The sequence below is a fragment of the Phyllobates terribilis genome, unplaced genomic scaffold (assembly GCF_046119375.1).
Source record: "Phyllobates terribilis strain yellow unplaced genomic scaffold, ASM4611937v1 Scaffold_8__6_contigs__length_399053987, whole genome shotgun sequence".
Lineage (NCBI taxonomy): Eukaryota > Metazoa > Chordata > Amphibia > Anura > Dendrobatidae > Phyllobates > Phyllobates terribilis.
In genome coordinates this window covers 276,521,153-276,547,681 of record NW_027362768.1, presented here as the reverse complement: position 1 = coordinate 276,547,681, position 26,529 = coordinate 276,521,153, and the positions used below count along the sequence as shown (strand labels likewise).

Sequence of the window (26,529 nt, the reverse complement as noted above, 5' to 3'; positions counted from 1 at the left end):
CATACGACGGCATTTGTAAAACAGTGACGATGGTGATAAATACTAATAAACTGATGATCAATTGCAGGTACTTTACTGTCATCAATAATGGGTGACATATAGTAACTTTACTCCTAAAACGTCTGCAGACTGTTAGATGCTACTACGTGTAACATAGAACATTACCATGTAACTGCACTTACTGACGCCAGTTTATAACAGCGGTATCTATTACATACAGAATAATTGTCGTTAGCCCCAACCCCAAAACTGACAATTGGACATCGCTGGACCTGGTGTCTACACAGAGTAGCACGATATATGAGAGACATCTCCTGTGTGTAATGTCCTATATCTATAATGCAATGACTATTGGTGTTATCGATATCTTCTATTTGTATACCTTCCGCATTGCGCCTTCAGTTTTAGAGTTTTGCCATTTTCACAGTGACACTCACACTTTCTCATATCGTAGCATTACCCTACCCATCACATTATAAATAATACCTCCCGTCCCCACCCTTGCCCTCCCGCCAGCCCCTGCCATACCGCTTATTGATGCTTCCAATAACAGATGGACCCCTCGGATTAGCAGCAGACACACAACAGGTAGCCGTAATGTGACCGCTTTGGTGACAGGCAGATAATGTGACTGTAAGCAGTCTAATGAATAAGTAAAAGGGCAAAAAAGAGACAGATGAATTTACGAAAGGGGAGAGGATTGGCTGCTAAAGAGGTGGTGCTGGATTATTAACCTGTGTCTGACTGTTAATACAGTGCTAATCTATATATACCAGAGCAAAGCGGACACCTGGGCAGACAATAATACCCACCAGCTGCAAGAAAATACACTGCTCAAAAAAATAAAGGGAACACTCAAATAACACATCCTAGATCTGAATGAATGAAATATTCTCATTGAATACTTTGTTCTGTACAAAGTTGAATGTGCTGACAAGAAAATCACACAAAAATCATCAATGGAAATCAAATGTATTAACCGATGGAGGCCAGGATTTGGAGTCACCCCCAAAATAAATTAAAGTGGAAAAACACACTACAGGCTGATCCAACTTTGATGTAATGTCCTTAAAACCAGTCAAAATGAGGCTCAGTATTGTGTGTGGCCTCCACGTGCCTGTGTGACCTCCCTACAACGCCTGGGCATGCTCCTGATGAGGTTGCGGATGGTCTCCTGTGGGATCTCCTCCCAGACCTGGACTAAAGCATCTGCCAACTCCTGAACAGTCTGTGGTGCAATGTGACGTTGGTGGATGGAGCGAGACATGATGTCCCAGATGGAGGGGGCCGTAGGAGGGCAACAACCCAGCAGCAGGACCGCTACCTCCGCCTTTGTGAAAGGAGGAATAGGAGGACCACTGCCAGAGCCCTGCAAAATGACCTCCAGCAGGCCACAAATGTGCATGTGTCTGCACAAACGGTTAGAAACCGACTCTATGAGGGTGGTATGAGGGCCCGACATCCACAGATGGGGGTTGTGCTCACAGCCCAACACCATGCAGGATGCTTGGCATTTGCCACAGAACACCAGGATTGGCAAAGTCGCCACTGGCGCCCTGTGCTCTTCACAGATGAAAGCAGGTTCACACTGAGCATATGTGACAGACGTGACAGAGTCTGGAGATGCCGTGGAGAGCGATCTGCTGCCTGCAACATCCTTCAGCATCACCGGTTTGGCAGTGGGTCAGTAATGGTGTGGGGTGGCATTTCTTTGCAGGGCCGCACAGCCCTCCATGTGCTCTCCAGAGGTAACCTGACTGCCATTAGGTACCGAGATGAGATCCTCAGACCCCTTGTGAGACCATATGCTGGTGCGGTTGGCCCTGGGTTCCTCCTAATGCAGGACAATGCCAGACCTCATGTGGCTGGAGTGTGTCAGCAGTTCCTGCAAGATGAAGGCATTGAAGCTATGGACTGGCCCGCCCGTTCCCCAGACCTGAATCCGATTGAGCACACGTGGGACATCATGTCTTGCTCCATCCACCAATGTCACGTTGCACCACAGACTGTTCAGGATTTGGCGGATGCTTCAGTCCAGGTCAGGGAGGAGATCCCACAGGAGACCATCTGCAACCTCATCAGGAGCATGCCCAGGCGTTGTAGGGAGGTCATACAGGCACGTGGAGACCACACACAATACTCAGCCTCATTTTGACTTGTTTTAAGGACATCATATCAAAGTTGGATCAGTCTGTAGGGTGTTTTTCCACTTTAATTTTGGGGGTGACTCCTAATCCAGGCCTCCATTGGTTAATAAATTTGATTTCCATTGATGAGTTTTGTGTGATTTTGTTGTCAGCACATTCAACTTTGTACAGAACAAAGTATTCAATGAGAATATTTCATTCATTCAGATCTAGGATGTTATTTGAGTGTTCCCTTTATTTTTTTGAGCAGTGGATGAAGCTGTCGAGTATTTGCTGCATTTTCTGGAAATTTGTGGAAAAAAAAACTCAACATGACTGCAGTATATGAATAAGCCCATTTATATAGGCGAGAGCCTAGCAATTTACGAAGCGTATGCTTAAAAGCACAGAACTAGTCCTTCTTTATATAAATATTTGAAATGGGTTATTTAAAAAAATGTGAAGTATTTGAGTAATCCAAGGAATATTTGTAGGAATGTGCTACATTATGTAGTGTGTAATAAAGCTGGGCTACATCCAAACAGCGAGGGCGGTGAAGAATCTGGTGTTTGTCTTTTCCCAATTAATTAGTTGACTTTCATGATAAATTATTCATTGGGAAATCCCTGTAATGTGGTCTGATGTCGTCTCTGAAGTCTTCTGTTCCAAGGTGCCATTCCCAGCACATGTATTAGCCTGTAGTCAGCCAGATACAAGGTACTGAACAGACGTAGCTGTATTCTGTCTCTGTTACTGCAAAGGCCAGATGTTCCACCGCAGCGACTGGGATTAAAGAAAATCCACTGGTACAATGCAGCATAGTGCAAGGTGATTTCTAGGAAATGGTGCGGTTATATCCTCCACAAGGGGGAGAACAATTCCTAGAGTAGCATCTATAAAATACAGCAAAAAGTATTAATGCCATTCCACTGTTCGCTCCAAGTCATGCATGACAGACATTATCAGTACATCTTAGGATTCATGGGGAATAATGGTTATCAGAGAAATCAAAGGAAAAGGCAAGTGCTCGGTGTACCCTTGGTGTGGCCAACAGGCTCGCAGCACTGTTCCACATACTGGCGGTTTGTATGTCCCCACCTACCTCACAGGTGATTGACAGCACTGACCTGCCTAGAGCAAGCAATGTCAGCAGAGAAAGCTGTGAATCAACACAGAGGAAGGTGGGATATGCAAAACTAGCATGTGAAACTGTGCACCGAGCCTCTTGCCCACACCAAGTGGTGCACCATGCACCCGGATTAGCATATTCCATAAAACTTAAATTTTGCAGAACAGAGGCAGCGATTATAATAAGACAAGTTCATGTGGATGTATTTTAAGATGTGTTCTGTCTATGTGCTCAGTGGACAACACCATGATCAAACAATAACCGATGTGCCTATGCACAGCACTTATGGTCAGTATGAAAAGAAAACAAAAAACTTGCAGAATGCACTAGTTTTGTATGTTTTAAGGTCCAAACTTCCCCCCTAGTGTATCTGATAATCCAGTGTGAATTTTTCGCCCTTAGGTGGCATTCACAAATCCATGTATCACAGACTGGGCGCAGGCCTCCTGACCCAGCATAGACATACATGAGGCTGGCAAGTTTGGGTCATGAGACCAGCGGACAATATGAGCACTGTGCTCGAACCATGACATGGATTTTTAAATGCCGCATTATCGTTATGGGGGAAAAAACAAAAACAGTTCTCATAAAATGTTAGATACAATGTCATGCAGCATTCTTATAATATATCACATCCACAGCCAAAAGCACATGGGACTTTTTTATTCTTCTCATTTTTACATGGATTAACATTTTTTTCAGTAGAAAGATTTGATTCCAGAACTGATGCAGGAAGGCTTTATAGCGGCTTATTTACACATCAGTGATATTTCTTGTACACAATAAAAAAGGACCAAATTTTCATTAGTATTTGTTTAGTGTCAGTCTTTACCATCAATGTTTCATCAGGTTTTTTTTTTTGATATGAGGTAGTTTCTCCAGCTTCTATCAACAAACATGAAATTAAACAGCACACAAATGGCATCCGAGCGCTGTCCGATTTTTTTCATGGGCCCATAGACTTGAATGGGTACAAGTTCTATCCGTGAAAGACACATATAGGAGTCATACGCAAAAATCTGATGTCTGACTGAGGCCAAGGAGCTAACTGCCGGCGATAGGATACTTCCAATGTTCTCTAATGGAATCTGCACACATCATCTTATTCAGGTGTACTCTGCATAGAACTCACTTAAAAAAGTGCTTTAAAAAAAAAAAAAAAAAAGGGTTCAGAAGAAACCTGAAGACCCACCTCTTCCAACAAGCCTAGAGCCTGCAGTAACCCTCGCTCCACCATACCGCTGCACGACCAGCTCTACCCTCACCTACTGTATCCTCACCCATCCCCTGTAGATTGTGAGCCCTCGCGGGCCGGGTCCTCGCTCCTCCTGTACCAGTCGCTGACTCATTTCTGTTCAAATTATTGTACTTGTTTTTAATTATATATACCCCTTTTCACATGTAAAGTAACATGGAATAAATACCACTATAATAATAAATAATAATAATAATGTCAAATCGACTTGCTGTGCATATGTTCATTCATTGGTAACTTCTTTTAAAAGGAATCTGTCACCTCCTGGGAGATATCAGACCTCTACTATGGGCATACAGGGTATAGGAATCTATACATACCTGTATGGACCATGGTAGAGGTCTGAATGCAGAGAAAAGTAGTTTTATCTTTTTGGTTTTCAATAGGCTTGGCGTCCGGGGGATAGGAAGCAATGCCCGCCTATCTGATTATTATTCCCCTAAATCGCCGTCTATCAGACTAGTTACCATTTTCCCTCCCTCCTCAGCACGTCACAGGGCACTGTGACGTGTGTGCTTTCCTTCCTCACCTCCCGGCGCATGAGCAAAGCACGGCTCTTATAGACTGCACTTTGTTTCCTCCCGGCCGGGTTTGTATGAGCACAGTGCCGCAGTGCTCTATTGTGCAGGCACTGGGGAGTCACGGTGACTTCTGCTCTAGTGACTCCCGGCGCATAACAAGAAGATTTTCTGCGGCACTGTGCTCATACAAACCCGGCCGGGAGGAAACAAAGCACGGTCTATAAGAGCCGTGCTTTGCGCTTGCGCCGGGAGGTGAGAAAGGAAAGCGCACACGTCACAGTGCCCTGTGACGTGCGGAGGAGGGAGGGAAAATGGTAACTAGGCTGATAGATAGGCGGGCATTGCTTCCTGTCCCCCGGACGCAAAGCCTGCTGAAAACCAAAAATATAAAACTACTTTTCTCTGCAATTAGACCTCTACCATGGGCCATACAGGTAAGCATAGATTTACTTTTCTATACCCTGTATGCCCATAGATCGGCTTGATGTCAGCTGACATTACAAAAGCGGACATCAACCCTAAAACATTACCCCGATTGCCATTGCACCAGGGCAAGCAGGAAGAGCCAGGCAAAGAATTGGCACATCTAATGGATGCGCCTGCTATTTTTAGGCTGAGAGCAGCAAATATCCATGGACCTTCTCAGACTGAGTATGCCAGCCTCCAGCTGTCTCTGCTTTACCTTGGCTGGTTATCAAAAATAAGGGGGCCCCCACATTATTTTTTTTTCATTACTAATAAATGATAAAAAAAAAAAAAAAGGACGTGGGGTGTCCCCCATTTTTAATAACCAGCTAAGGCAAAGCAGACAGCTGGGGGCTGATATTAATAGGCTGGGAAGGGCCATGGATATTGGCCCCTTACCAGCCTAATAAGACCAGCCCGCAGCCGCCCCAGAAATGGCACATCCATTAGATGTGCCAATCATGGCGCTTACCCCTGGCTCTTCCCGCTTTCCCTGGTGCGCTGGCAAGCCAGGGTAATATTTTGGAGTTCATGTCAGCCGTGTAATGTCCGCTGACAAAGCCGGCGTCTATCAGACATCCCCATTACTAACCCAGTAAGTAAAAGGAGAAAAAAAAATAAAAATCCACAACAACAATCTTTCCACCATTTAAAATAAGTCCCATGACGATCTAGTCTTCTTCATCCAGTCTATGGAGCTCCTTTCAGAGAATGCAGCACCATAGACTGGAGCAGCAGCTCCGCGAGTACTCAACTGCTGTGAACTGAGGTGACATCATTAAGGTTACCTCAGTTCACAGCAGCCGGTTCTCACAAGGGCAGTGCAAGTGCCGAACTCGCGATCGCTCATTAGTCCAGCACTCACACTGCCCTCGTGAGAACCAGCCGCTGTGAGCTGAGACAACCTTACTGAGGTCACCTCAGTTCACAGCAGCCGGGTTCTCACGAGGGCAGCGTGAGAGCCGGACTGATGAGGGGTCGCAAAGCCACTGCAAAAACGAATAATACGACAAACGCTTTAGGAAAAAACACAGCTTTAAGAGTCTTCTGCTTCAAAATCAATACTGGTACATATTCGTCTAAAAGACACCATGTGCACATACCCTAACCTAGGTGAGAATAGTAGCAATGTTTACCCCAATCTTTCTTGGTTATGAATAAAATCAAATCCAAGCACCAGAAGTTGTACATTCAGACATTTTCCACTGCAGGTTTTTTATATGGATCTACAGAAACCAGCATTAAAAACTTTATCTTTTGAGAATATGCCCCAACAGTGGTGACCTCATAGAATAGGGAATAACTTAATGATCACTGGGAAACCCAATGACTGGAGCAGAGGTTGAGCATGTGCACGTCCACTCCATTCATTCATTCTCTATGGGACTGTATGCGCAACCTCCAGGTCAGCAGATCCTCATTTTCAGTATCAGTGGGGGTCCCACCAGCCAGACCCCCACTATATTCAGCAAGTTATCCACTCTCTTATGTATAGGGGAGAACTTAAAAACTTGGTACTACAGCAATAAAAAAAGTAAACAAGGCCACAAGTGCACCAAGAATGAGCCTTTTCCAGAAAGTGCACTGTTCCTTGGCATTATTCTCTGCTTAGACCACCCAAAAGGGCTCAATTATTGATTGATGTCAGTCCAGTGCTACTAGTAATAGTGACGCAGGGGGGAGCTGAACAGAACTCAATAAATCCCATGGGGGTGGGATTTATTGAACTGGTTACTATCCGGACCATTGGTGTAGCTTTTGTAACAAAAACTCCCGACAGTTTCCCTTTATGTCCCTAATGTCTCACATCACAATCTTTTGCGTGTACTGTCAGCGAAAAAACGTGAATCACACAGGATGAGGTTACTAAATATTGAAACACTTAAAGAGGCCATATTGGTGACATGACGCACACAACGCTCCACCGCCAAATAATGAATAACTTCTGTAGAACAAACCCAAAACCAACGTAAAAAAAAAAAAAGAAATATATTATCTTCACACGAGCTGTAACAAACCATTACATGTAATAAATGTGTATATCCAAGTATACAAATGTGAAAATACCTTCTTATAAGAGCTCTACAAATTGTATCATCATTTGCTTTGTATATAAATGGCAGTGAAGGTAACAAGGCAGCCGAGGTGCCGTCCCTGCACAGTGGTGGCTGCAGCTGGCATTTATTATACAGTGGCAGCTGTGTAATGATCCACGGGCACCAGTAATATCTGCACTGCATGTGCAGAGGCGATCCCTAAATATATAAATGCTCTAAGATATGGAACATAATGTAAGGCGATCCCGCAGACATCGTTCCCCGCCTCGCCACATAATGAGTGATTAATATAATATTAATACCCAGCCCTGCCCGGATCAGTTACCTGCATCGTCACTCGTCACACCGGAGCAACCTCTCCTGTTCTACACATTTTGGTCTCATCTCCCACGAGGTCTTTTAAACAACAGGTCACCTCCCCCTCATCCATCATTGGTCACAGAACAGAGAACAGGTTGAATAACCAAAACATAGGATGGGCGAGAAAGAAATACTAGAGCGGCACAGCAGAGCTTTCCTGGCACACAAGCACAACCATTATACTCCATGGTGCAGAGTTCTAGATCTAGAAAGCCAAAATGAAGCAGAACAAGCACTAAAAAAATAGACTAGAGATGCCAGCCTGCCGGCTACAGTCTAGTACCCAAAATATAGATGCAAAAAATGGCAGGCCGCAATCCATATGTACATATCAAAAGTATAGCAAACACTTAATCAGCCCATGAATGCAAAAGCAACAAAGCTTGATAAAGGTTCAGAGGAGCCTAAACATTGCTTACATATATACACTCACACACATACACATGCTGGTATTGGATACGCACTAATAAAGGCACCTTATTTTTTTTTTTCACTTCTTGGGGGAGTGCTGCCATTCTTTGGATATTATATATGTGAGTATGTGTACATATAAACACACAGACACACAAATATATATATCAATAGTAAAAACCAACAATAAGTCAAGTATTCAGTGGTCCAGCCTCAAGTTCCCACCACTGCAGAGACGTCCTGGTTGCAGTGTTGATGTCATGAAGTCATCAGACAATTCTGACTCCATGGAGGCACGTCTCCCTAGTATAATGTCTCTCAGTGGTGGATGCTGCGGATAAAGTTTACTCTACATTCCTCCCAGTTTTGCCAGTCTGCCTTCTGCGCTGAGCTTTGCTTGTACGTCCAGTGGTCCTGACTGCCATTTGCTTCTTCTCCTGTAACTTTTGTGGGCGCTTGTTGGATTTCCGTTGAGTGCGAGCATTAAGAGACTTGGTGAGGCTGCAGATCCTATGAAGACAAAGTTGGTTTAGTTCGTAAAATCTGCTGTGTAACTAAAATGGAGTCTAAGTCCCATTTACAACATCACCATCAATCATACTGGAGAGGTGATAACTGTTAGATTGGAGTGATCCCCACCGACCACCAGATGAATAGACAAATGTCCTCTGCTCGCCCTGACCTCCAGATTGCAGCCAGAAGTACTTGGAATGACCTGTCAGACATGTACCCCGCTGCACGGCACTGATGAAGGTACACAAGTGCTGCACATAGTAATCAGTCACTCCATAGACAATGAATGGAACGGTAGGGCTCATGCACAACCACTGCTCCACTCACCTCCTCCTGGCTATGGTTTTGCAGTCAGGGGAGAACAGGGGATTAGAGTAAGACTAGATACAGCAAGGGATAGATTTTTCAGATTATTAAAATAGTAACTTAGCACATATTACCCAGTTTAGGGTTGATGTTTTATCCCCTTTGTGGTACCACTACTGCCAGGACTTTAGCAACTCTGGTTTCTAGATCCCTTATATTCACTTATACAGCGTCTGACAATCCTCTATGAATCTCGGTTAACGCCACGTTTCCATAGTACAGAAACCACAACAGTAAATCATTACTATTCCCGGCCTACAGAGGGCAGTAGTGCATCCTGATCATGACTCTTCTGCACGCACGGCGCGCAAGCACACCGGGAGCACGGCGCGCACGCATCTGCAGTGATTGCTTAAGGCTATGTGCCCACGATGCAGAAATGAAGCAGAAAATTTCTGCAGCATTTCTGCATATCCCTGGCAGAAAAAACGCATGCAGATTGTGCATGCGTTTTTCCTGCAAAATACATGCGGATCCACATGCGTTTCCGCATGCAGATTGACAAGCGCTTTCCAGGCGATAGCATCACTTGGAAAGTGCTTGACAACTAGGTCACACTGTATAAATCCATGCAAACAGCATGGATTTATACAGTGTGAACCGTAAAAATTAAAACAAATAAAGCTATACTCACCCCCGAGGCCCCGGCGTGGCTGCAGCGCTCGTTCCTGTCTGGTTCCCGGCATATCGCGAGACAGAGCGGTGAAGGGCCTGCGGTCACATGACTGTGATGTCACCGAAGGTCCTTCAGCGCTGCTGGCATTCAGAGAGAAGCCGCCGGACAGGTGAATATAAACTTTATTTGTTATTTTATTCTTTTTTTACAGGTACAATGGTACCCAGGTCTGGATGAGAGTCTCCTCTTCTCCAGAACTGGGTACCATCTGCACATAGAGAGGCATAGAAGCCGCTGGTAGAAATGTACAGTCGCGGTTTCTATGCGTTTCAATGCAAGTCAATGGCGGGAGTTCCGCTGCGCTTCCGCAAAATTAAATGACATGCTGCGGATTTTTGTACGCAGCATAAACGCTGCGGAAAAATCCGCAGCATGTGCATAGAACATGCGGAATCCCCTTGGGGACCATGGGGTGCGGATTACCTAGCGTTTTACAAGCGTTTCCGCTGCGGAAGTTCCGCAGCATAAACGCTTGAAAAACGCTACGTGGGCAGAATGATTTATTCCCAAACTCCTTGTGAAAGATACTTGTACCTGTGTCCAGCCGCGGGTATTCCACATATACAAGGCCAAAAACAATTGCCTCTTCCCACCCAAGGACTAAAGGATAACCACGTGGAATTTGCTTTTCCTTGTAATTCTTCTATTATGTTATAGCCCCCTAGTAATCCTAGTGATCGTATAAATTAGGGCGTTACTATAAAGGCAATTACCCAATACACTAGCATGGGTTCGGCATAGGTGGACAGATGTCTTCCAAGTCACAGATCAAATAGCTTAAACTTGAAGTAACAGCAGCCAAATCATTAACAAAACACACTAAGGCTATGTGCCCACGATGCAGAAATGCTCCGGATTTTTTCCTGAGTATTTCTGCTCTCCCTGGCAGAAAAAACGCATGCGGATTGTACATGCGGATTGTACATGTGTTTTTCCTGCCAGGGACAAGAGGATGTGAAGCGTTCTTCACATGCATTTCTGCATGCGGGTTGTCAAGCGTTTTTCCAAGCGATTTTAGCATCACTTGGAAAGTGCTCGACAACTTGGTCACACTATATAAATCCATGCAACCGGCATGGATTTATATAGTGTGACCAAGTAGTAGTAAAAGAATGGTAAAAAATAAAAAATAAACATTATAGTCACTTTCTGATGGCCCCCGGTCTCCTTGTCCGGTGCGTCCGGCAGCTCGCGGTGGTCTAAAAGGACCTTCCATGTCGTCATTTAGTCATGTGACAGGCCACGTGACCGCCGACGTCAGCAGTCGCGTGACCTGTCACATGACTAAATGACATCATGGCAGGTACTTTTAGACCACCACGAGCCGCCGGGGAAGCAGGACACATCACTATGGAGAACGGGGGCCATCAGAAAGTAAGTATAATGTATATTTTTTATTTTAATTTTTTTTTTTTTTTTTTTTTTACAGGTACTATGGTACCCGGGTCTACAGGAGAGTCTCCTCTTCTCCAGACCCGGGTACCATCCGCACATTGCATCGCTTAATATCCGCATGTGCACATGTAGTCAAGCGATATTATGTGATTCAATGCAAGTCAATGGCGGCGAAAACGCCATGATTACGCAAAATTATTGGTAGTGCTGTGGATTTTTCATCAATGAAAATGATAATCCGCATCGGAAATTTCCGCAGCATGTGCACAGCACATGTGGATTATCATTGGGGAACATGGCAGACCTTCTACCGAGCGTTTTTTTAAGCGTTTCCGTGGAAGAATTGGGCACACAGCTGATAATGGCAGACAGGAATAACTGGAGTCAGACTCTGTGCACACTTGCTCCGAGCCATAGGGTTTTTCCAGGTATATACATTAAACATTTCCATAAGCCTGAGGGAGACTAAGTCGTGCCTCTGTATGGGCGATATACATATTTAAAAAAAAAAAACAACAACAAAAAACCTTTTAAAAGCACTAGACTGCAAAGAAAAAAAACAATGCATAATTTGCAGTATAGTTGTTGGGGTTTCTTCCTCCACAATGACACCCTTCCTAAGATGTAGGTAATGCACTGAGTTTACAGACCTTTGGTTCCAAAGTGGATACTTGGAGGTTTTTCACCTTGGCTAATCCCTGACCAGGGCTCACATCTGTGTCCCTTACAGCACTTGCAAAGGCAGAAATAAATGTTAAGGGACATAGAGGATATTTAGAAATTGCATTGGCATGTTGTTGTAACATTTCTGTCCAGATTGTATTATCAGTGTCTTTATAGATATTCACTTGTTAATGACCAAATCATTTTCTTGCATTTTTGCTTCTTCAATAAGTTGTATATTGTTCAGCAGCGTAGCTGAATAAGGCACTGTTTTATGTGGCAGATTTTTTCTCTCTCATTTACGGTTTATATTTCACATTACATTAACTGTTGAATTAAAGCATCACTCTTTGAAGTCTATGAGAGCGAGAACGAGGCTCTCAGACTTGTATTGAAAAGTGACCCCCGGCTCACTCCATGAAACACTGGCGCTGCTGGCAGTCACTTTTTGCTGGAGACCGACGGGAGCGACGCTGGAAAAGGATGAAGCTGATGGCAGAGTATGGGACAGGGGAATTACATTTAAAGCACCTCAAAGAGTGATGCTTTAAATCTTTAGGAATCATCACAGCCATAGTGGCCTGATGTTTATAGCCTCTTTCGGAGAAGGGGAGAATTTTTTGACACACATGCGAATATTTTACAATAACTGTAATAAATTAGAATAGAAAATATGTGAGAATTCTAATTTTATTAGTAATCTGTTAAAAATTATGCAAACCTAGACAGACAAAAAGAAGGATAGTAACTCAGTTGAAATATATTACCCCATATAGGCTGACAGTATATATCACAGTCTATCTTTACAGTACAAGACACAAATAGTTTTTTTTTCTCTCTCAACTATTATCATCTATGGACGATCATATCCCTTTATGGACTAATCTAGTCATACAAGCTATTCCTCTGAGGAATCTGTGAAGGAGGAAACGAGTCGGGAGACGCATAGCGTAGTTCAAGAAGCAAGACAGTGTCTCAGGGGCAGTTGTGGACTGACTCTCTACCTCATTTTGTCTATCTAGGTTTGCATAATTTTTAATAGATTACTAATAAAATTTGAATTTAATAGAATTCTCACATATTTGCTATAATAATTGATAATGTGAGGGAGACTGACATTCTACTATAATTGCTGTTCTAAATAACAATCATAATATATATGTATTTTTCAATTTATTATTGTAACAGAAGCACTCCTATGAGCCTCAGCTGAAGTAAAACCATCTGGCTATAGTGACATAAGTCACCGGCACATGATCACTGGGTCCAATAAAGCACAAACATTGCTGATACTTTAATTCACTGTATAACGCTCACTGAGCACTATGTAAATGACAAATGAGAAGACAGAAGCGGTGATAAACCACTTCTGCGTCCTTATGTTCCCCGCTGTCGCTGACAGCTGTGGACCCGGCCTGCTCCTGCTACATTGCATACATCAAGGGATTCCTAGAACTATTCTTCATATCCTCACATTTTCCATCATTGGTCAGTTGTTTTCATATGGCCTTACCTGGTATTTGCTGTCACCAATCTAGATGAACACATGGACCAAACATATATCTACATCTCTAGCAAGTACTTACCGCTTTGAAAGCAGTGGCTCTTTAGCTTTTTTGGGTAGAGGTGTGGATTTGGACTGTTCCTCTCCATTCTTTTCCTCATCTTCTGCCTGTAGGAAAGATACACACATCACAGGTTGTTTCTTTTCTTCAAATAGATGAGATAATACAATCTTTCTCTCCCCAAAAAAATGGTAGCATATTACAGCAACAGCAAAGTAGATGACATTTTCCCAAATCTGAAAAAAATCTGCCATGAAAATTGACCTGAGGTTCAGATTGTAAATCTGGAGCATGTGAATTTATGTGGATTTTCACTGCAATTTAACTCTTTGTAATATATAGAGTAAAGGGATGAAATTTGCTCCAAAACCTACTCAAAATCTGTAACAAATCTATATGTAATTCACGCCGGAAAATGCTTACGTGTAACTGTTCAAAAACTACATGTGTGAGTGGTTCCTTGTGGGAAAAGTCACATTAGATCTCTTGACTATTCCATCCGCCTATTCTGATTTTAGCCTAAACAGTTTTTTCAATTGCAGAAAACCCCTATCTCAGTTTGTTCTAAAAAAACAAAGTGTGCTTTACTCACCCTCCCCAGGTCCGTCATTGAGTCTCCGACGTGGTTTCTGGTGAGTGTTTTATGTCTGCAGAGCTGATGTCACGTTGACAGCGCTGCAGTCAGTCAGTGATCTTAGCGGCTCTTAGTGGGTCACGCAGCCAACCTAGGGCAGATGCACTGAGCTCAGTTATTGGCTGCAGTGCTGTCGACATGTCAGCGCTGCTGGTAATGAGACACAGGAAGTAGCAGTGGAGACTCGGTGGTGAATCCGGGGAGGGTGCGTGAAGCACAGTTTATTTTAAAACAAACTGCTACAGGGGACAGGGATTTTCTGAAACAGAAAGAGAGGCTTTTAGGTACTAACTGTAAAATCTCTCTCTCGGAGCCTTCATTGGGAGACCCAGGAAACCATGGGTGTATGCTGCTGCCAATAGGCGGCTGACACTAGGCAAAAAAAGTTGGCTCTTCCCCAGCAGTATACACCCACCGACTGGGACAAAGCTGATCAGTAAGTGAGAAAGCAGTAGGAGAAGCAACCGAAAACATTAAACTTCTACAAGCGCGACATAGGCACAACAAGGGCTGAACTGTGTCCCCCAATGAAGACTCGACAGATTCTACAGTAAGTACTCAAAATACCTTTCTCTATCGCTTCACTGGGGGACACGGGAGACCATGGGACGTCCTAAAGCAGTCCCAAGGATGGGAAATAGAAAGAAACAGAAGACCGCCCAGAGCAAAACTAGCCTTGGGCGAGGGATCCCTTGGGGGCCAGGATTCAAAAAAACGGTAACAGGGGAGAGATGAAAACTCTATTTTGTAACTGTTGGAGACGACCTCTGTGACCCATGTGTCGGTGACCACGGAGAGCCACGCATTACTGAATAGAAGGAGATGGCAGCCCACCCCAGGAGGGTCCCCAGGTGGGAGCAACCACTCATGCGAAAGAAAAGGTGTTTTAACTGGCTTGAGAGGGCTTGCTGTGACAGCTACGTGGTTGCCAGGAAAGAGCCACCTTGAAGGAGGGTCTTCTCTTCTCCTGGGAGCAGTCCCAGAGGGTGGATATCCCAGAAGACGAATATTGAGGAAAGAAGAGAAAAAGCAGAGTGCGTTTTATGGTGGGGGAAGGGGGGCGCGCTTGGGTCTTTCCTGGGGAAGAGAGGTACTCTTCCCTCCGGTAGCGTTAGAGTTTATCTGATCCAATCTGGATCTGAAAAGGCGAAGACCGTGAAAGGGAAAAAACTGGCGAGGGATTTTTTTGGAAGCAGCCTCTGCATTCCAAGCCTTACAGGGGTTGTCCACTACTTTAGATTACCCCCCAATGTATCCCCCCGGGGCCTCTAAACCTTTTTGTAAATACCTTCCATTGCTGATAATGCCTGTGAGCGGCGCTATCACTGGCCGCTCACAGGCATCACGTGACCCCTGGCGGCAGCCGGCTCCGACATCCGCTGATGTCACAAGTGCTGGCAGCATCCGGGGGTCTTTTTCTTCCTGGTTGAAAGCACGTGCTGGATGCCGAGTGTGACGTGGGGGTAACCCCGCCCACTACCCAAAAGCCACCGCAGGGACCCCTGCGCTGAGTCACGCCTCACTTGTCATGACGTAAGCGGTGGGTCACGTGATGCCTGTGAGCGGCCACCGATAGAACCGCTCACAGGCAGTATCTGCAAGGGACGGTATTTACAAAAAGGCTTAGGGTCGCTGGGGGGATATATTGGGGGATTAACCTAAAGTAGTGCACAACTTCTTTAAGCCAAAGAACTCAACGAATGGCCATAATGTTTCTGGAAGTGACTGCTGAACAACCTGCGGCGTCGAGAGACTGTGAGGAGATATTTACCTGTGTGGGCAATTTGATCAGCGAGACTGGCTAATTAGTCGGGTGGGGCACCGGAAAGGATGCCTTGACGAACGAGTTTGGCCCAAGCAGAAACAGATTTGGACACCCAGGTGGAGGCGAAGACAGGACAGAGCGAGGACCCCGCGGCCTCAAAGGCAGACTTGGCTAGCGATTCAATGTATCCATCGGAAGGATCCTTGAGGGAGCCGCCACCCAAAAGAAGGAGGATCGCGTTGGAGGGCAGCCGGGAAACCGGAGGGTCCACAACCGGAGACTCAGCCCAAGGTTTGAGCAGGTTGGGGGATGGAGTACAGGATATCCATACGCCTCCTTCTCTGGAAACCTTTGAAAACACCCGGGGAGGGCGTTTTACGGACTTGAAGGATACTATCTGTTCCACAGTAAGGAAGTCCTGATCCTTGATGTTGAGGGTCTGATTGATAGCAAGAATCAGACTGTCCATCATGTCCCGTAGTTGGACGCTACTCTGAATCAAGGTCAGAATTTGACTCAGAATGGAAGTCAAACCCCTTGGCTGTATGGGGGCGGGGAAGGAAGAATGGGAAATAGAGGAAACACCAAGGTTACTTACCGGTAGCTGGTTTTTCCTGAGCCCATGACAGCACACCTTGAGAGAGAGGATCCGCCCCACCAAGGACAGGGAACCGTCTGAAATAAAAGGGCGGCACCTCTCCTTCGCTTCAGTTGTTTACAGAGCATTGAGAGGACCTCCCTAAACAGGTTAGGCACATAACCAACACCACAATATACATATACACACCACCCCAAACAGTGCACACCAGGGTGTGAGAAACATAGAAAAAATAAGGGGGGGAAACTACGGGTGCTGTCATGGGCTCAGGAAAAACCGGCTACCGGTAAGTAACCTTGGTGTTTTCCCCTCCCCCATGACAGCACAGCTTGAGAGAATTTTGGAAAATTTATGAGCACCCTAGGGAGGGACCACCGCCTGAAGTACCCTTCTCCCAAAGGTGAGATCAGAAGAGGATAGATCCAACCGATAGTGCTTAAAGAAGGTGGATGGTGTAGACCAAGTAACAGCCCTACATATCTGCTCGATCGAGACGTCTGCTCTCTCTGCCCAGGAGGTTGCAACGGCTCTGGTGGAATGAGCCCTCACATTGTCCGGGGCTGGAACCCCTGTGGACGTATAGGCTAAGCAAATGGCCTCCCTGAGCCACCTAGAGATGGTACCCTTGGACACCCCGTGACCTTTCCTACACCCTTGAAAGGCCAGGAACAGAGAACAGTCTTTCCTCCACAGACTAGTCATGTGAATGTACTGTAACAGGGACCTCCTAACATCTAGGCTATGGAACCTGACTTCCCCTGGGTTCTTGGGATTGCTGCAGAACGAGGGTAGCACAATCTCCTGACTACGGTGAAATCTAGATACCACCTTGGGAAGGTATGCTGGATCTGGCCGCAAGGTGACGCTATCCTCAAAGACTTGTGTGTAAGGAGGATTAACCGAGAGGGCCTGCAGATCACCCACCCTACGGGCTGACGTTAAAGCCACTAGGAGGATGGTCTTAAGGGTGAGAATTTATGGAGAAACCTTGTGTAGGGGTTCGAATGGTTCACTAGTAAGAGCGTTCAAGACTAAATTCAGGTCCCAAGGAGGAACACCCATGGACCTAACCAGTCCTGCTCTAGCACAGGACTTGATAAACCTCGAGATCCACCTATTCCCAGCCAGATTACAATTGTAGAGTGCTCCCAAAGCTGAAACTTGAACCTTAAGGGTCCCTGTAGCTAGACCCAGGTCCCGCCCCTTTTGCAGAAATTCCAGGATCCCTCTGATCGGAGGTTTGCTTGATAGCGGGATATCTATAAACTCTAGGAATTTACCCCAAACCCTGCTATAAATCTTAGTTGTAATTGGTTTTCTGCTCCCCAATAAAGTAGAAAACTAAGCCTGGTGAAAACCCCTTGGTACTCAATAGCGACCTCTCAAATTCCATGCCGAAAGATGGAACCCCCTGGCCTGGGCATGGAATACTGGTCCCTGCATGAGAAGGTCCGGCCTCTCTGGTAGAATCCAGGGATCTGACACCGACATTAGCCGAAGCAGAGAGAACCAAGGCCTCTTGGGCCAAAAAGGGGCTATCAAAATCACCCTGGCACCTTCCTCCCGGATCTTCCTCACCACTACTGGAATCATCACTAATGGCGGAAAGGCATAGGCCCTCCTGAACCCCCAAGGAATCTGGAGGGCATCTACGGCATGGGGATTTTCTGCCGGATTTAGGGAGCAAAATCTCTGCACCTTTCTGTTTGCCCTTGTGGCGAACAGGTCTATGTCTGGCTGCCCCCATAACTGGACAATCTGAAGGAAGACCTCCGGGTTCAACCCCCACTCCCCCTGTCTTAGGGTATGGCGGCTTAGAAAATCTGCTTTCACGTTTTCTATCCCCTTTATGTGAAGGGCGCTGAGGGATAGGAGGTTTCGCTCTGCTAGACCAAGGATCCTGTCTGCCACCACCATCAGAGGGCGTGACCTTGTCCCTCCTTGGTGATTCATAGGCTACTGCTGTCCGGTTGTCGGACCTGATCTGGATATGGTGATTTTGGATGTGAGGGAGGAAGCCCCTGAGGGATCTTTCTACTGCCCAAAGCTCCTTTAAGTTTGAGGATGCTCCCCTCTCGTGGTAAGCCCAGGGACCCTGTATTGAGAGTTCTGCCAGATGACCCCCCCATCCGGAACTGCTTGCGTCAGTCGTAATTACCCGATCTACTGGTCTGGACCATTGAACGCCTGCGGTCAGATTTCCCCTGACTGTCCACCACGAAAGGGAATCTACTACTTCTGGGGAGAGAGAGAGCCTGCCTTCTAAATGCCCATTGCAGGACCTCTGTGCTGACAGGACCTCCCACTGAAGCCGCCTCATATGCCCCTGGGCCCACATTACTGCTGGGAGACAGGCCGTCATAGAACCCAGGAGGGACATTGCCTCTCTCAGAGACATCTCTGGAGCTTGAATGGCATTCGAGACTAATGCAATCAACCTGCAGATTTTGTCCTCTGGGAGGAAGCAGGTTTGGTGACGAAAGTCTAGGATTAGACCCAGAAAGGTCTGAGTCCTGGAGGGGGTTAGTCTTGATTTTTGGAAATTTACTAACCACCCCAGCTGATGCAACACTTCCGTGACCACTAGGAGCTGACTGGAGCAGTGGGCTTCTGCTTTCCCTATTATCAAGAAGTCGTCTAAATATGGCACGATCACTACATTCTTGATCCGTAGGAAGGCTGTCACTTCTGCTATTAGTTTCGTAAATATTCTCGGGGCAATGGAGAGGCCAAAGGGTAGGGCAGCAAACTGAAAATGCCTCAGCTTCCCCTGAATAAACGGGGCTACTCTCAGATATTTCTGATATTCCGGATGGATTGGGAAGTGATAATATGCGTCCTTCAAGTCTATTACAGCCATAAAGCAGTAGCGATGTAAGAGCTTCACTGCCGAGCTTACTGACTCCATCTTGAAAGTCTGGTTTTCTACTACTTGGTTCAGACTCTTGAGGTTGGTGATGGTCCTTAAGGACCCGTTTGTTTTTTTTATCATGAATAGTGGGGAATAGAACCCCCTCCCTCTCTGTGTTTGCTGGTACTTCGAGAATGACCTGCTTTCCTACTAACTAACACTTCTGTTTCCAGGGCTAATTGTTCTTCCTGGACCTTTCGCAGGGGGGTAACCACAAAGGTCCGCCAGGGGGTCTGGCTGAACCGGATCTTCAGGCCCCCACTGATAATTTTTAGAATCCAGGGGTTTGTTGTTATCGCGTCCCAAGCTGGAAGAAAGTGGGAAAGCCTTCCACCCACTTCCAGCCTGGCGTCATTGGGAGGATCTCTTTGAACTCTAGGATGGTCCTCCAAACATGTAGCCCGATTCTTTTTTGGACTTGGCTTCCCATCTCTTTTTGTCTCCCGGAGGACGACCCCGGTTAAATTTTCTCCTCCGAAAACTAAATCTTCTTGGTTCCCCCGAAAATCCCGGGAACCCTTTGCTTTTATCGCCTGCTTTTTCTAATAGGTCTTCTAACTTTTGGCCAAACAGGAGTCTACCGTCACACGGGAGGGAGCACAGTTTCTGTTTCGAAGGTAGGTCGCCTGGGCAACCTTTGAGCCACAAGGCCCGCCTGGCTGCGTTGGATAGTCCCGCTGCCCTAGCTGACAGTCTGACCGAGTCAGCTGAAGAGTCGGCCAGGAAGGCCGATGCTGTTTGTATTAGAGGTAGCTCTGCAAGTATTGCCTGTCTGGAGACCTTTTTATCTTTAGGCTAGTCTTCCAGCTGTTGGAGCCACACCATCAAGGACCTCGAAACACAGGTGCGAGCCACCGCTGGTTTTAAGGCCGCCGCCTCCCATGTGTGGCGCAGGAAGGAGTCAGCTCTTTTATCCAGGGCATCTTTTAGGACGCCAGAGTCCTCCAAGGGCAGGGAAGATCTTTTCGATGACCTTGCCACAGTCCCGTCCACCTTGGGGATCTTATCCCAAAGTTCCGCATCCTTCTCTTCGAAGGGGTACCTTCTTTTGGAGAAATAGGGTAAAGCCCCTGATCTCTCAGGTCTCCTCCACTCCCGGTCAATGAGGCCCTGAATCTTACTGTTAACCGCAAATGAGCATCTCTTCTTCTCTCCCAAGCCCGCAAACATGATGTCCTCCCGGGATTTAGATGCTCTCTCTTCCTCCAGACCCATGGTTGATCTTACTGCCCTAACCAGTCTGTCTGTATTCTCAATGGGGAAGCAGGGTCTACCGCCCCCCGATGAGGAAGAGGACGATGAATCCCACTGCTCCTCGGACTGGGAGGAATCAGAGACGGAGGAAACCTCTCTACAGGGTCTTTTCTTCCCTCTAAGGAACCCTTTCAGGGACTCCTGAACTTCTGCATGTACTATGGACTTTAAATTTGCAGCAAAATCCCGGGAATTCTCAGCTATGGTTTTGGTCACACAGCCCTGGCAAAGTGGTTTCTGCCACTCTACTGAGAGAGAAGCTTGGCAAAGGGCACATATTCTATGCTTTTGCTTGGCACTACTCTTCTTAGGCTCCTAAAAAAAGGAAGCACATAAGAGACTTCCCGTTACTAACCAGTGACATTCACGAAGCTTACTCACCCCCGGAGGTCACAAACGGGTACCGGATTCGGAGGCTGTCGCAGAACCGATGATTCCATTCTGGATGGTCCCGAGGCACTCCAAGCCTTACTCCTGCGGCTGCCACTACGATTACTCGAGCGGCTGTCTGTATACGATGCATCCCTCTGCTTTTTCTGTTGCTGAGGTGGGGGGGTAAGCTGCTGCTCCTGGCTATCTGGATCAGCCATGTCTCAGAAGCGCACCAAGCTTCCAGGATAGCTCCCCCCCCCTTAAATATAGGGCCATCCAGCCTCCTCCGGTCTGTGGGCCCTCCCCCTTCCTCAGGCCAGAGCTCCGTTGAAAAAAACCGGCCTGGGACGCTCCGATGGGCGCCGCCATCTTGGATCGGTGCCGCCTCCTGGCGTCACCCAGCGTGCCGCTCCCAGCGTGCCCTGCGCCGTGACGTCAGGCGCGTCACACCCGGAAGCGTTCCACACTGCAGGGGGAGGACGGCGCTGCGGTCTCCGGGAGGACAGAGCCTTCCTCACCGCGTGCGCCCCGCTCGGCGCAGAGACCCCAGGGGAAGCTGCGGACGGCGCTTCTGGGATACTGAACCCGGTGCACAGGCCAGTGCCCGCTCTTCCACACCGGGACAGCCCCAGGTAAGTCTTCTTTCTTCCAGACAGGTTCCCCATCAAGGACAGGAAACCAACTGAAGCGAGGGAGAGGTGCCGCTCTTTTATTTCAGACGGTTTCCTGCCCTTGGTGGGGCGGATCCTCTCTCTCAAGGTGTGCTGTCATGGGGGAGGGGAAAATTAAGAGAAATGAACAAAACAATAAGGCCCTAAAGGAAGAAATGGGTCAGGGAGCAGACCAGTGTCTGCCTCCAACTGACACTAAGCTAAAACTGATTAGCTTTGTGCCAGTTGGTGGGTATATACTGCTGGGAAGAGTTAACTTTTTTTGCCTAGTGTCAGCAGCATACACCCATGGTCTCCTGTGTCCCCCAATGAAGCAATAGAGAAATCCCCTTTAAATAGGAACGGCATTTTATTTATTTTTTTTTATAAATCAATAGTACAAAGATAAGAAACTTTTTCATATTTTATTAGAGGAAAAATGCCTCATTCCACAATAATCCCACACTGATCATTCACTCTCAAAAACTGATCAAATCTGTGATCAGTGAGGAATCAAATAACACCAGCTGCCTATAAAAGTCTATGCAGAGGAGGGGGGGGCAAAAAGTCACATAGAAACTGATCTGAATGAGGGATACAAGTCATATGTTGGCCAAATATAATAATATTTCTCATGTACACATGACTGCGAATTCTGAAAACATACCAGAGAGAACAGTTACACTATAGGTCGGCCTCAGTGATCAGGCCCACAATGACAACACAGTAATATAATGTGATCATTTTATATGTCAGCATTTAGATCATACATGTCAAACTCTGGCCCATGGTCCAAACCTGGCCCGTGGGGTACTTTTATTTGGCACGCGACACCAGAACCACCACCCCTATGTGGGGCCATTATTCTGTATGGAGGACTATGTGGAGTCCATTATACTGTATACTGGTTGGCTCACAACTTTGTCCAAGTTTTTAATTTTGGCCCTCTGTAGAGTTTGACATCCCTGATTTAGATTATCACTTCTATTGTGACAGATTTCAGATATATGTTACTCTTCTGAGATAAAAGCCCTGTAGAACACTGGAGTAATGTGAAATAAACTTGAGAAACACAAACTACCACGACGTGTATGAAAAACCGAAGCGAAGCGGACTACACGTGGAAGCATTTCCAAAGCCGGCTAATACATGAAGTGCTTCTCCATATGTGGAGAGGAATCACTATTTTGAGAGCTTCCTGCTCTTGTGCGGGGGGCCTCCCTGATTGGAATTTCCCATATCACAGGAAGCAGGAATTCAGACACCTCTACAATTCACCATGATAATAAAAGGCAATTTATTTTGTTTTTTTAACCCGTTCCTGTCACTATTAGGTTTGACCTTCCTGGCAGCTTCACGTTTTAAATCTGACATGTGTCACTTTATATGGTAATAACTTTGGGATATGTAGACGCTTTCCAGTGATTAACAGATGTGATGTCATAGTTACTGACATCATCGCTCGTGAGACATGACAGTGAGTGACCTATGCAGCCTCAAGAACGAGGCTGCATAAGACTCGTGGTCATGTCACCGCTCATCATTCCAGCTCTCAAGCTGTACACAGAGACAAGAGGAGAGGAGCAGAGCGCGAGACCTGGCAGTGGCTGCTGCTCCAGTCTATGGAGCCCTGTCCCCTGAAAGGGGCTCCATACACTGGATCACGGAGACTGGGATCGTCGTGGGAACTTCATTTGGACTACGGATAAAAAAAAAAAAAAAAAGTGTGTGTGTGTTTATTTCTTTTGAGCACTGACTACTGGGTTAGTAACAGGGGGTGTCTGACAGACGCCTCTCCATTACTAACACCAAGGCTTGATGTCAGTGCCAGCTGCTGACATAAACCCCATAATCCCATTACCCCGATTGCAACCGCACCAGGGCAAATCGGGAAGAGCCGAGGCTAAGCGCCAGAATTTGCGCATCTGTGCTATTTATGGGGCAGCTGAGGGCTGGTTTTATTAGGCTGGGAAGGGGCCAATATCAATGGACCTTCCCAGCCTATTAATATCAGCCCCCAGCAGTCTGCTTTTCCTTAGTTAGTTATTAAAATTAGGTGGGACCCACACGTCATTTTTTTAGGATCTCCCCATTTTTAATAACCAGCAAAAGTAAAGCAGACAGCTGGGGGCTGATATTAATAGGCTGGGACGGTTCATGGATATTGGCTCCTTTCCAGCATAAGACCAGCTTACAGCTGTCTGCTTTCCCTTGACTGGTTATTAAAACTAGAGGGACCCCATGTTTTTTTCATTAATTTATTTATTAACAAGTACAGTAAACTACATACGCAAGGCACTGCCCCACTTCTCCACTTGGATCTCCACCTCCTGGTTCAAGATAAAGTAACATAATGAAAAAAAAAAAAAATTAAGTCATTTTCCTTTTCACATTTACTTGCAGGGAAATTGTCCTGCTCTTACCATTTTGCAGCCCCTAGCCCTTATTACAACCATTTTACAACACCAAAGTTCGGGTCAAGTTCTGGTACCCGAAACGAACTTTGGACTTTCGGCCAAAACCGACCTTCCACGGGTCCACTCATCCCTAACAAGAGGTTGTCCGAGTAGTGGAGAATCTCTTTAAAAAATTTAAAGATACGACTGTCAGTTGTGAACACTACAGGGATCTATCAGCACCCTTTTTTTAATTCAATAATCCCACAATACGCAGTCAGTCCTTACTACCCCCAGTAGCTGCTGCAGGTAACTACAATTTTATTCGGCTCTACTTGGGCTACATACTACTAGTTCTAAATCTACCATTGGCCGCTGTAAGCAAAGAGGAACAAAGAAAGGATTCATTTCCTTGTTTTGTGGACATGTAATGGGAGAAAGCATGCAAATACATTCTATTTTAAGAAGGGTTTGGTGTATCACAAACTGCCTAAAAATGCAATGTGCGATTCCTACGAATATTCCTCACCTTGATGCCTAATCAATGAACTTTTATGTTCTTCCAATGGATTTAGAGTTCCATCTGACAAATTCAGCTTTACAGGATTCGGACAGCCTTGGGGGCGTTTAATTCTCTGCAATGCATGTGTTCTGATTTCAGCAAAATCAGCCCCTAAATGTACTATAGCCTTTACCTGTAACAGATGTATTAGGATGCTAACCAACACATTATGTTACACCTAAAAGGACATTGTGCTAGCTTCGCACTGGAAAGACAATGAATCTCCAAACATAAAAGAATACAACAACATACTTAGACTAGTGAGATATGTATACCAGAGAAGGGGGAACCCTCTTAAATTTGAAAAATTGTGGGCACCTCGGTTGGATTCTTCGGGCCTGGCCCCCATGACATTAACATGGTCAAGAATGCTAGCGACTGCACTGATTAGATAAATCAGTTTTGATTGTAATATCAATGTAATGACTCCAGCTAATTGATAATTAGAAGATTGATAACAAGTAGCTAAATGAACTGTGCATGTTAATAAATAAGGGAGAGATAGAAAGTGACCAACACATCTGATACATAATAAAATAAATCCTTTTATTGCATGAGAAACAAGTTTTACAATGTGAAAAAATTGGCAGTGTCTATAAACTGTTTCTCCCTTTAAGGTCGAAAAAGCGTGAGGGAAGGGGTGGGAATTGGGGGGAAAATTTGAAAGGATGTGATTGTCAACTTACCTGTTCATGTTAAAAATGTTTAAATAAAAAATTATTTGATTAAAAAAAAAAAAAAAAAGACATTGTGCTAAAATGTGGAGGGTCATTTAAACTTCGCTTTATAGATCAAGACTAATTAATGTTCATAGGTTCAAGGTGAAATGCATGGGTAAGAAGCTCATATAATCGTACCTCTATAACACCAGGAGGCAGGAGACCCACTCCAGAAAGATCCAAGTCACTGATGGTTGTAACAGTTACTGTGTGGTTGGGATGATCAAAAATAATGGACTCTGTTTTAGACGTAACCAGTCGCTCGATTTCATCTGCTTCCTCTATGAAAATACATAAAAAATATATTTTAGGGCTCAAACTTTTCTGTGTTTTTAAAGGGTTTGCCAGGTGAAAATAAGTTATCTATCCAAGTCCAACAGGATAATAGGTGATCGTGGGGGTCCAATTAGTACCAATCAGCAGAACTTCTATCCTTGTCAGAATCGAGGACAGTGCACATGCTCGACCGCTGCGCCATACATTCCCTATGAGGCTGCAGAGCGCTGCACTCGGCTTTTTCCAGTTACCCCACAGAGACTGAATGCAGCAGTAGTCTGATGTCCAAGCTGATGCCCCATTTTGTAACAAAGATAAAAATTCTACGATCTGCCAATCGGTGTGGGTCTCGGGGGTGGGACCCCCACTGATAAGCAAGTTATCATCTGTCATACAAATAGGTGATAAAGAGGTTTCCAGTGAAAACAAATTTAAGTGGTTTAAGAGTTATAGCCATGTTATAAAATAGGAATTAGTCAGGAAAACCATATTAGAAAACCCAAAGTTGCTTATTCTATGTTGCACCATTCTCCTGCTATCTGATTTTTTCAGTTTTATTATTTATGACTCCTTGCTAAAAGGGACTGGCCACCGCTGAAGCCTTATAGGCCATTTGGACAAGTTAATATTTGAGGCGTAAGAGTTCCTAGAAATGCACGTTCCCGACTATCAGCCGTCTAAACAGGCCAGCAATTGTCATACACTCAAACTTCAGTTTGGAGGTGTAAGATTGGGTGTGTAGCCCCACAGTCAACTAGTTGAAGAATTCATTGCAAACTCTATAATCAGTTGCAAGATGTGACAAGGCTTTTACTGTGAAACACATAAGTTACAGTGATCCCTGTTCGTCATAGTTAGTCAAGAAATTATTTTCTTCAGCGGACGTTGAG

The 26,529-nt window shown here is 45.6% G+C and overlaps 2 protein-coding genes across 3 annotated transcripts in view; one reads left to right on the top strand and one right to left on the bottom strand.

Moving 5' to 3' along the window:
* Window positions 1-5,355: 5,355 nt before the first annotated feature.
* Window positions 5,356-26,529, bottom strand: part of NOL12 (nucleolar protein 12) — a 30,031-nt gene continuing 8,857 nt past the window's right edge. Inside the window, exons 5-7 of the mRNA XM_073644269.1 lie at window positions 25,502-25,644; window positions 13,524-13,609; window positions 5,356-8,834 (exon numbers count right to left, since the gene is read on the bottom strand). Of these exons, the coding sequence (XP_073500370.1) occupies window positions 8,669-8,834; window positions 13,524-13,609; window positions 25,502-25,644 (395 nt within the window). The 3' untranslated portion in view covers window positions 5,356-8,668. The remainder of the gene's footprint in view (window positions 8,835-13,523; window positions 13,610-25,501; window positions 25,645-26,529) is intronic.
* The window catches only part of LOC141157247 (arf-GAP with dual PH domain-containing protein 1-like), a 151,927-nt gene continuing 140,068 nt past the window's right edge, over window positions 14,671-26,529 (top strand). The window contains exon 1 of one of the 2 annotated variants that reach the window (XM_073644267.1): window positions 14,671-14,686. The gene's annotated coding sequence lies outside the window, so the exon portion shown is untranslated. The remainder of the gene's footprint in view (window positions 14,687-26,529) is intronic. The other variant, XM_073644268.1, reaches the window with a different exon arrangement.